At 37.3% G+C, this 12,336-nt stretch overlaps 1 protein-coding gene across 1 annotated transcript in view; it reads left to right on the forward strand.

Annotated features, from left to right (window-relative positions):
* Positions 1 to 12,336, forward strand: part of nup50 (nucleoporin 50) — a 54,624-nt gene that overhangs the window by 24,797 nt on the left and 17,491 nt on the right. Inside the window, exons 3-4 of the mRNA XM_051925662.1 lie at positions 7,403 to 7,486; positions 11,245 to 11,416. Coding sequence (XP_051781622.1) covers positions 7,403 to 7,486; positions 11,245 to 11,416 — 256 coding nt within the window. The remainder of the gene's footprint in view (positions 1 to 7,402; positions 7,487 to 11,244; positions 11,417 to 12,336) is intronic.

Below are 12,336 nucleotides of genomic sequence, written 5' to 3' on the forward strand. Positions count from 1 at the left end.
TATATATATAGACATAGATATATACATACATACATTCACATATATATACTGTATATATACATATCTACTTATTGGCTCCTGTATTTAGGATATAGCAGGTTGGATAATGGATGGATGGACATTTGTATGCATAGCCCTATTTGCCCGTTTTCGTTTTTTTTCTTTCTTCAGTAATATTTCAGCAAACCCGGAGCTTGTCAGTTCAAATCGTGTTACTGACACCACTGTGTGACCCTGAGGAAGTCACTTCACCTGCCTGTGCTGCAAAAAACAAAAGTAATGTAACAAATTGTACCTCAGATGTTGTAAGTTGCTGGAATAAAGGCATAAGTCAAATAGATAAATATGTATTATACACATAGGAACTATTCATTTATTTTCAGTTAAGTCATCTGCAGCAAACTTTTATAAATGAGGGTTTCTCCTTTTTAGATAGTGTAAACTGTTTTTTCTTCATTGAGGTTTTCTCTTGGAGAGCTTTTTTCATTTCATTGAAAAAGAAAGCAGCAGCTGCCAAAATATGTAGCTTTCTTATTAATTTTTCAACATTGTGTAAAATAAATGTATAAAGTAACGTAAAAGGTTTAAATACTGGTTATTCTTTTACACTAAAATATTACTACAGAGATACAAAAAAAGTAAAATGGATATGTTCTTTTTCTTTAAGGAGATTAAATATTACTGAAGAAAGAAAAAAAAAATTAAACAGCCAAATGGGGCTATGCATATGAACTTAAAAGGTTTAAATAAAACAGAAATATATATTTTATTTTTACTTGGTTAACTTGTGGAGGGTGTATCCTGTAGCAAAGCCCTAACTTTTTTCGTGAAAGCCCGTTTCAGTCAATAAGTCTTATGTGTGTGTTTATGTATGTGTGTATATGTAGATAGATATGTATATATATGTATATGTATATAAATGTTTGTGTGTGTGTATATTATATATAATATATATATATATATATATATATATATAAAAGACAGCAACAGTTATAACAATGACAACACAATTACATTGACAATCATGTTACGTTATTTTTAAAATGTTTCCTTTTTTTTTCATAACCTCTTTAACACACTACTTCTCTGCTGCGAAGCGCGGGTATTTTGTTAGTATATACATACATATACACATACATGCAGTTTCTATAACATAGAAATCAATATAAACATTAACATCATTATCATATGAGAATATGAAGTAATATATAAGAAGCACATTTCATATAAATATAAATTATTAAACAGTAAAATCTTCTTCTGTAATTTGCTACCGTGGCAATTTGTGTGTCTGTCCAGGATTTTAAATCACCTGTAGCTCGCAAACCGTTTCACCTATTGACTTGAAATCTGGTACACATATAGTACGTCACGTCTACTATCCGCTTTATGGGTGATGATTGTATTACTCTTTTAATCTTTATTTTATTTTATTGTAGAATCAACTCCTATCTGCGCACACCAGGGCGGCCGTGGGCGGATGCGTATGGTGTATTCACTCCATGTTATCGTGCATTGCGCTGTCACTGGTATTTTGATAAAAGAATTTGAACAACATATAAGAAGCGTATAAATTATTAAACAGTAAAACATTAACATTTAAGAAGTAAAGTTAGATTAAGTACTACTGCAGTGCCTTCGGGTATACCTCATTTTTTGTTTGCCCATTACATGCTTAAATGTATACATTTTTTGGTGTACCTACCCGAGAACACGCGACATATAACCGAGCGTGGGAGAAGCATGGATTTTAAACACGCGTTGAGTTCATCTGCTGGTCTCTCTCGTGGAATAACTGGTAATGTTTGACTAAAATCTACAGCGAGTAAAACGACATTACCTCCTTTTTTTTTTTTACGATCTCTGAGATGTTGCTTTTTTCGGTTCAAGGCTTAATAAGCTCTTTTATGTTGTATGGTGTACTTATCCCAAACCATCATCTTTGAATGTTGCAAGACTTTCGCCTTGTATGTAGATCGGGGTAATTACATTCATTGCATTCCTAGTCTGAATCACAATCTGATTGTATGGGTGGTTACCTGGCACTGTAGGGTTGCCACCCGTCCTTTAAAATACGGAATCGTGCCGCATTTGAGAATGAAATTGCGCGTCCCGTTTTGAATCAATACTGGACGGGATTTGTCCCGTATTTTTTTTATCATTTTTTTAAAAGCAGCGTCTCATGCAAATCATCCCACACGCATTTTATGAAGATGCCTACTTTTGATTGGGTAATACTTGATGTCATCGTTAGTTTGATTGGTCTTTTTAACTGTCCAGTGAGGAGGGTGTGTCTTTTAAGTAGAGTCTGCAAAGTGTTGGCACTGAGATGTGGCGTCAGCGCCAGAGTTGAAGCCCCTAACGTTGCGGTCAGCAAGTCGGCTAACATCCGCCATGTGCCGTCTTTCAGTTGCGAGAAGCAGATCATAGAATGGTTGAAACTGTTGCCCCTAACGTTGCGCCACGGCGTGTGGTTCGTTTATACCTCGTGTCTTCTCATTAAACTTTTATCTCGCGAATATGTTATTGCAATCCGCAGAGGGAGCGTTTCTATAAACTTAATTTAAACTTACGTTTTACACCGTGCTTTGTTTCCCTTATGAACATGCTTGTATGCTTCACTCGCTCCCTTCTCAATTGTTTAATTAATTTTTTGCTCTTCGCTGTTTGCGGCTCTTCCGTCATTTCCCCCTACTTCGTTCTTTTATCTCGCGAATATGTTATTGCAATCCTTAACGGGAGCGTTTCATTAAACTGATTGAAAATAGTTTTGCATTTACCTTTTTAGTAAAAGGCGAGCTTTTAAGCCTGAGAAATCACCCCGTAAATGCACACGTTTAATTGCACATGTGTTAATATGTATGGTTACACAGTATTAAAAGACAGTGAACAACGTCAGTTACCTTTGTTCCCGCGTTTGATAAAAGGCGAGCTTTTAAGCCTGAGAAATCACCCCGTAAATGCACACGTTTAATTGCACATGTTAATATGTATGCTTACACAGTATTAAAAGACAGTCAAAAATTAACGTCATTTACCTTCTTTCCCGCGTTTGACTCGTGCTGTAAATCTCTTCCTTGTTTTGAGTTCACGTGATTACGTAGGAGGCGTGATGACGCGATACGTGACTCCGCCTCCTCCATTACAGTGTATGGACAAAAAATATGTTCCAGTTATGACCATTACGCGTAGAATTTCGAAATGAAACCTGCCTAACTTTTGTAAGTAAGCTGTAAGGAATGAGCCTGCCAAATTTCAGCCTTCCACCTACACGGGAAGTTCGAGAATTAGTGATGAGTGAGTGAGTGAGTCAGTCAGTCAGTCAATCAATCAGTCAGTCAGTCAGTGAGTCAGTGAGGGCTTTGCCTTTTATTAATATGTATAGATAGATATATATAGATATATATATATATATATATATATGAAAGGACGCACTATCTTTGATATATCCACATACTGAATCGACAGGACACACATTCAACTGGGACAACGTAAAAGTAAAATTTAAGGCCAGTACAAAAAGCGCCAGAGAGTTAGCCAAGACTCGGCCATCAGATGAAAATGCCATCAACAGACACTTGGACATAAACCCAGCATATGCCAACTTAAGAAGGACATATGCACTTTAATTAAACGATACCCCCCCCCCCCCCTTTGATCATAATGACTTAGTCACCTCCACCCACCCCCCACTGAATGTGTTGCTATATATTGCCTTTGATTCTTGTAAGTCTAAGCATTATCCTCTGATGAAGACCCCTGACAGGGGTTGAAAGCTCAGGAATAAAACTATTTTATGATACTTTTATGATATTTTTTCTCCCTTTGTGGATCTCCAACTGCATATATGCAAACCGTATCACAGACCTTCTATTCCATTCATATATATATATATGTGTATGTGTGTGTGTGTATATATATATAATGTGTGTGTGTGTGTATGTGTATATATATGTGGATGTGTATATGTATATATATATATATGTATATATATGTGTATATGTATATATATGTTTATATGTGTGTGTGTGTGTGTGTGTATTATATATATATATAAAAGACAGCAACACTCATAACTGACAACACAATTACATTGACAATCATATTACGTTATTTTTAAAATGTTTCCTTTTCTTTTTCATAACCTCTTTAACACAATACTTCTCTGCTGCGAAGCGCGGGTATTTTGCTATTTATCTATATATATAAAGGAGAGTTGGGATCCGAGAGACTGTGTTTGTGGAGGGATGGAGAGTTAAGGCGGGTGTTGGAGTCACGTGATCATCTCCCCTCCCATTCACCTCATTTCATTCACTTCATTTCGCTCCAAGCTGAGCTCCGCAGCTGGCGCGGTCTTGCTGTTCTTGATTTGCTTTTCACATGGCCAAGTATACGTTGCATGCTCAAGAGTAAGCTCAGCGCACAACTTGGTCATATTACAACCGGAGGGGCGAACTGACAACATGGTATACAAAGAGATCCTTAACAAATTATTATTGGTATAATTTCCCTCAGTTTATTATTTAAAATTTTAAAGCAGTACTTCGCCGCTGCAAAGCGCGGGTATTTTGCTATATATATATATATGACAGCAAAACTCATAACAATGACAACACAATTACATTGACAATCATGTTATGTTCTTTTTAAAATGTTTCCTTTTCGTTTTCATAACCTCTTTAACACTCTACTTCTCCGCTGCGAAGCGCGGGTATTTTGCTAGTATTACATATTTGTGAGTGGTAAAAGTATGTGAACCTCTAGGATTTGCAGTTAGTTTGAAGGTGAAATTAGAGCCCGGTGTTTTCAGTCAATGGGATGACAATCAGTTGTGAGTGGGCACCCTATGTTATTTAAAGAACAGGGATCTATCAAACTCTGCTCTTCACAACACATGTTTATGGAAGTGTATTATGGCATGAACAAAGAAGATTTCTGAGGACCTCAGAAAAAGAGTTGTTGATGCTCATCAGGCTAGAAAAGGTTACAAAACCATCTCTAAAGAGTTTGGACTCCACCAATCCACAGTCAGACAGATTGTGTACAAATGGAGGAAATTCAAGACCATTGTTACCCTCCCCAGCAGTGGTCGACCAACAAAGATCACTCCAAGAGCAAGGCCTGTAATAGTCAGGGTAACTTCTAAGCAACTGAAGGCCTCTCTCACATTGGCTAATGTTCATGAGTCCACCATCAGGAGAACACTGAACAACAATGGTGTGCATGGCAGGGTTGCAAGGAGAAAGCCACTGCTCTCCAAAAAAACATTGCTGCTCGTCTGCAGTTTGCTAAAGATCACATTGACAAACCAGAAGGCTGTTGGAAGAATGTTTTGTGGACGGATGAGACCAAAATAGAACTTTTTGTTTTAAATGAAAAGCGTTATGTTTGGAGAAAGGAAAACACTGCATTCCAGCATATGAACCTTATCCCATCTGTGAAACATGGTGGTGGTAGTATCATGGTTTAGACCTGTTTTGCTGCATGTGGGCCAGGACAGCTTGCCTTCATTGATGGAACAATGAATTCTGAATTATATCAGAGAATTCTAAAGGAAGATGTCAGGACATCTGTCCATGAACTGAATCTCAAGAGAAGGTGGGTCATGCAGCAAGACAACGACCCTAAGCACACAATTCGTTCTACCAAAGAATGGTTAAAGAAGAATAAAGTTAATGTTTTGGAATGGCCACTTAATGACACTTAATCCAATCGAAATGTTGTGGAAGGACCTGAAGCGAGCAGTTAATGTGAGGAAACCCACCAACTTCCCAGAGTTGAAGCTGTTCTGTACGGAGGAATGGGCTAAAATTCCTTCTAGCCGGTGTGCAGGACTGATCAACAGTTACCGGAAACGTTTACAGTAATCCCTCACTTATCGCGGGAGATAGGTTCCAAGGCCGACCGCAATAACTGAATTTCCGCGAAGTAGGGACACCATATTTATTTAATTATTTAACGTGTATTTGGACGTTTTTAAACCCTCCCTGTATTGTTTACAACCCACCCTTTACTCTATTAATAACAGGGACAACTGCTAAGCAATATGAAATCGGTAGATAAGTTTACACTTACTGTATTGCGAAGTACACGTAGCTATATATGATGTGATGAATATGCTGCGCAGTAAAAATGATGACGATGAAGGTGATGGTGACTTTTACTGCGCAGCCGATGACTGTATTTTACGTCTCTTCAGACGGCGGTGCCATTTCCTGGGGCACCTCCTCCACGGTTTCCGAAGGTGTATCCATAGTAGTGGTAGTAGGAACTTGCTCTTTTTTTGCGAGGCTGCAAAAACATTGTGATCAGCAGTTGCTGCCTCTGCTTCTTTTTCCGGTCGAAGAGCAGCTTGTAGGCAGTCATGACGTCGTCGACCTTGTTGCAAAGATTCCTAAAGCAGATTCCATCCAGACTACTGCCTTATCACGTCCACTTGCAACTCGTTTTGCGCCCTGGTTAAAGGACACTGTGGCCGTAGATCTTACATGCTTTTCCTCCTTTTTAAATAAAAAGAATCGTTTACTTACTCATTGATGCTGTAATGGTGTAGCTGTTCCCTTCCTTCAACATATCCAAAACTTTTACCTTTTCTGCAATCATTTGCATCTTCTGTTGGCACTTGGACACGGCCCCTGAGGCAGGAGCACGTTAATGCTGAATGAGTGAGATGAGACTTCCTGGTTAATGCAGCACTCCGTCGCTGAGCCAATCAGCAGCACACAGGAACTTGACTGCGTGCTCTGATTGGGTAGCTTCTCAGCCATCCGCCAATAGCATCTCTTGTATGAAATCAACTGGGCAAACCAACTGAGGAAGCAAGTACCAGAAGTAAAAAGACCCATTGTCCGCAGAAACCTGCAAAGCAGCGAAAAATCAGCGTTATATATTTAGATATGCTTACATATAAAATCCGCAAAGTTGTGAATCCGCGAAAAGTGAACCGCGAAGTAGCGAGGGATTACTGTAGTTGTAGTTATTGCTGCAATGGGGGGGTCACACCAGATACTAAAAGCAAAGGTTCACATACTTTTGCCACTCACAAATATGTAATATTCGATCATTTTCCTTAATAAATAAATGACCAGGTATAATATTTTTGTCTCATTTGTTTAACTGGTTTCTCTTTAGCTACTTTTAGGACTTGAGTGAAAATCTGATGATGTTTTAGGTCATATTTATGCAGAAGTATAGAAAATTCTAAAGGGTTCACAAACTTTCAAGCACAACTGTATTTTATTAAGACAGTAAAATGAAAGCTAGCTTACTCACATCTTGTTAAATTCACTCTCACAAACATAATATATACACACACATGTCGGGGTAAAACTTGAGTTCAACATGAATAAGTTCATGAGAGTGAACGTGTATTTCTCTTAACTTAATCAAATTGTTTTTACAGGCAGGAGTGTTCTCTGTTGCTAGTGAAGACGTCATTAAAAACCGAACCATCAAAAAGGCAAAGCGCAGGAGTATATCTATGGAGGTAATTGTTGTTGATAGAAAATAAGAATGGCTGTTGTGAGACAAAGGCTGGAAGTTTTAATTGATTGATTTATTTATTTAATGATTTTAGTGTAGCTTCTTTTTAGCTCGTACCTGTGTGCAGCACACAAATGAAAGCATGCGCCAGCTTAGAGAAATGATTGCGTTGCATTCTCTCAACAGGCACCAGCTGCAGGTCAGTTTGAGTAAAAAGAGGTGGGTTAGCATAGGGTAAAAAATAAGTTTGTTTAAAAAAAGGTTTTGTTAGGGAGAGAGAATTGGTTTTGGAAGATGCGATTGCTTGATTGAAAAGTGTTAATGAGTGTGAAGATAGAAAGGGCAGCATCGGCTGTGCTTATGAACTAAAGAGAGAGCAAGATGGAGGTTCCGGGTTGTGCCTGTGATCTTGTCTGCAGAGCAATGAAGTAGACGGGATAGAGCAAGAAAGATCAAGGGAACCAGCAGAAGGAGAGGAGGCGGGATTCAGTGGTATCCAGGGATTGGCAGAGGTGGCAGCTCCATGAACTGTTGGTACTGTTTCTTTTCAAGTCCTGAATAAACAAAATCAATCAGATAATTCATCTGTCTTTTGTATGTTGTATTAAAAAAAAGCACATGCATTTCTTTCCATGTCCATCCATTATTTGTGCCAAAACTATTTTTAATTAAATCAAATGACCAATCACTGTCAATGAGTGTCAGCCACTGTGTGCCTCTGCAAACGTGAAACTGCTTGGTAATCACTGCACTGGTATTTAAATCACCTGCACTGCAGGGTCACGTGGTACAGCTACTTAAATCGCCTGCACTGCACAATGGCCAACTCCTGGATATTGCTGTCCACGCAGATGTGGAACATAAAAGATTTTTCTGGAAATGTTGCTGTCAATCAAATAACTGGCTGAACTTGATAAATAATTGCTCTCGTTTGCTGGCCATTGAACTAAAATCTTTTGCTCTGTACTACTGGTAAATTATTTGCAAAAATACAAGCTCGTGATGAGGTTAGACTCCTGATAACCTGGTGGATCTAATGTGAGCTTCATTTGCTACTAGAGTACTCATTAGTCTGCTGCTGGTTACAAAGCCACATAATTCGGTTTAATCCCAAAACAACACTAGAGTACTTAAGCTATCAACAATGTTTATTTTTACAGTGCATTTTCATACAAAGGCAGTAGCTCAAAGAGCCTCAACATGTTAAAAAGGGTAGTTACATTCAAAGAAAACCAATTTAAATTTAGATAAAAATAATAATTAATAAAAAGTATACAAAATGGATAATGTACACATTCATAAGAAAGATAGTTATCGGTGTTTTAAGTTTCTAAATGACAGTTTGATGATAAGGTCAAAAAAACAAAACCTCCACTTAAGCTGGAATGAGAAACAAATCTGCAAGTGTTTTAGGCCAAAAGACTACCCAACACCCACTGGGCTTTCTGACTTCTATAAATGTTCTGAAGTCATTCTTTATTGTTTTATTTTTAGGCTTCATCTCAGAGGAGTCGTTGCAGTGGGTTTCGTCACAAGTTTTGGCTATTCTCTTTCATTCAGACATTACAGATGACTGCACAGACATTTGTTCAAAAGAACCAGAAAAGAAAGCAGAGAAATGTAAACATTAATGATTTCAGATTTGCTGAAGAGAATGATAAATTAATGATTAAACATTTTACTCTTAACAGGCCAGATATACACAATTTACATAACATTTCTATTATTATTAAGCAGTTCGCATACGTTTGCAACCCGAGATTTTTCTTCTTTTTTTGCATATAACAAAGACATATGCGTTGCATTTGCCATTCCAACAGATTGCACATCACAAACATTAACACTGTTATCGTTTTTTTCGTGTCTGCCGTTTCTATTGGAGGGTGACAATGAGTTAAATTCCAATGGATGTTTTTCAAATGTTGACAAGCAATAGGCAAAATGTATCACTGAAAACCACAGAAAACAAAAACAGCAAAAAAAAAAAAAACAGTACGAGGAAAGTTCGAAGAAAGAATTTTTTTTTACAATGTTTCTGTTTGGGGATCGTTGTGCAAACATGCACATCTGAGCTGCGACCACAGATCTAACTGCTCTGTGGATGATTCATTCAGGCATTTCAAGGTCACTTCGTTGTAATGAAAGCATCTGCTGAATGTACTTCGTAGTAACGCGATTTCTATAGACTCGTGTCATATTGGGAAACTATCGGGACCGTAACAATACTTTGTTGTAATACTCTCTCCTCTCTCTGCGCCGCTGCAAAGCCCCGCCCGCCAAGCGTTCTGAAAAGTCTGAGTGAGTCTCCGTTGCCGGCAGTTCTCTTGCGGCCCGGCTGTCAGACGGCTGCGGCCCGGTAGTGGGTCGCAGACCGGTGGTTGGGGACCCCTGGTCTAAGACATGCACTGTGTGTTGTCCTGTTTGGTATTGCAATCTTTTTTTCTGTTTTTACCTGGTAGCTGTGGGTGCTGTTCCTCATTTTAGTGTGGGGAAGGCGCAAAATGGCTAATAAACTTACTTAATTCAGTCTGCTTATGTTTGTTTTTTAGCCATTTCAGTGTGTAAAAAGGAATTTGAACAGTTGATGGGTGAACTTTACTCAGCTAGATAAAACCTATTTACAAGAACTCTTTCACTCACTCCTTTCTTGCTGGGCAGGCACAAAGTGGCAAATAAAGTAGCTTGATTCAGCTTGGTTCTATTTATTTACCATTGAAGTTCACCATGCAAGAAGGGGAATAAAGTTTAAAAAAAAAAAAAAAAAAGAATTTGAATGGTGGAAGAGGTGAACAATATTCAGATAGATATGACCTATTTATGCAATGCAGAGTAAGAGAGTTCTTATTTTACATGGATGCCATTTGCCTTCCCAGCAAAAGACAAGAAGTAATTGACCATGTTACAAATATTGATTACTCCTTTACTGAGGTATTCTACTCTCGCAACTCCAGAAAACTGTTTTTTTATGAAAAAAAAAATTGCTACTGCACAATTAGTCCTTTAGCTTAAAAACTCTCAATTTTCTTTTCTGAAAACTAGAACATTCAACAATATACCTGCCAGAGTGCCTGTAAGCCTGATAAGTAGCCCAACTGGAAATATCATCAGTGCTTAAAATAGTTAAAGCAGCATATGCTCACTAACAATGATAACTGTTAAAAAAATAATAATAATAATTTCTTATTTTTTCCTGAATATGAGAAAGATCTGACTGTTTTCTTAGTATGAACATATCTCAGTCTTCTAAAGTATGCTTTCTCTCATCTTTCTTTGCTTGCTACTTGACTATAACCTCACTGCCACTTCTTTCCATGTGTTACAACAGGTGCAACTGACAGTAACGGAGTACTGACTAGTACTTGCTTATTAGAACATGTAAAATGGGGTGGGCAAATTTGATTTATAGAATTCATGTGCAATTAGACAAGGAGCCTATGTTGAAGCTTTGTTTTCTTCGTAATGTACACTGTGATTTGGAGTAAGGGCAGGGAGCGCATGCTGTTTTGGTAGAAACTCCCCCCTTTCCCCCCAACCGGTTTTCAGCCTCAAATTGATTAAACATTTAAATAATTTTGACTTGCATCCCTAGTTATGAGATGACTGAACGTAAGATGTGAAACTTCCCTATGGAGGTATTTTACATGCATATGCAGCTTATTTAACATTGTTTTAAGTTTTAACTTTTCTTTTTTGTAGGAATTACTGGACAGTTGATGCAATTGCTGCATACCTTTTTATTAAGCTTTTTTTTTTTTTTTTTAGCCTGAAATTGGTGGAGCTTTTAAGAATTTCAAGGGGTTCTCTCAGATGTGTCCTGGAGAAAAAGTTAGTGGTTTTGGAAATATACCCAGTTTTAAAGGACTTCCTGGACTTTCCAATGGAAGCAGAGGTGCATTTGGTGCTACTGCTGCTTCTGATGTAAAGACAATATCTGGTGAGTATTATATTACCAAACCAATGTCCCAACTTTTTTGATATTATTTAAAATAAATATTCTTGCGCTATTTGTGCTGTCATCTTTGCACACCTGTTTTATAGGGGAGTAAATCAAGGAGAATAATGTTATTAAAAGCTAAAAAGTCTGTTGTCATACTTGACTGCTAGGAAAACAAAAATTAAACTCGGAACAATATATGTTATCAGTAACAACTTTTCAATTATTGTTAACAAAGGGTGGGTAAAGTTGCATTCTTTTACTAGTTGAGATAGAAGCATGCTGATCTCTGATGTATATTTATTTCTATTCATGTCATCCTTAAAACATCACTGTTTTTGTGTTTGCCTAACACTTGCCTTACAAATGTATAGTCTGTAGATAACATAAAAACGTAAACTAGATTTATATGAATTCCCTTATGCAAGGCTACAGAACTCAAAAATATTTCAAAACTGTATGGCTGTATTGCTATATTAGGTTTTTACATATGTATATTAAATTTGTACCATATCTTAAGCACCATAAGAGACAATGCCATTTTATTCACACTCCCAATTATTTATATTAATTTCCTGTAGTAAACCAGAGTATCCTTCGGGTTTTTTTTATGGAGGTCATTTAGTGTGCCATGTTGGTTAGGCATGAGGGTATAAATACTGTAACATACAACTTATAGTATTTATTATAAACATTTCATTAATTGGGTTCAGTCTAGAAATCCCTTTTTTGTATTGTATCATTGTTTTGCTAAAATCAGTACTCTACGCACCATATTTCCTTAATATTTTTGCTGAATATTTTTAAATTCTGTCTTGCAGATGCATACACCTTATTTAAATCCAGTTCTTGCATTATTTTGACTTTTGTCAAATTCTCCAAATAGTAGGTGCATTTTTGGCAAAAATGATGAAATAGTT

The sequence above is a fragment of the Erpetoichthys calabaricus genome, chromosome 1, assembly GCF_900747795.2.
Source record: "Erpetoichthys calabaricus chromosome 1, fErpCal1.3, whole genome shotgun sequence".
In the NCBI taxonomy this organism is placed as follows: Eukaryota; Metazoa; Chordata; class Cladistia; order Polypteriformes; family Polypteridae; genus Erpetoichthys; species Erpetoichthys calabaricus.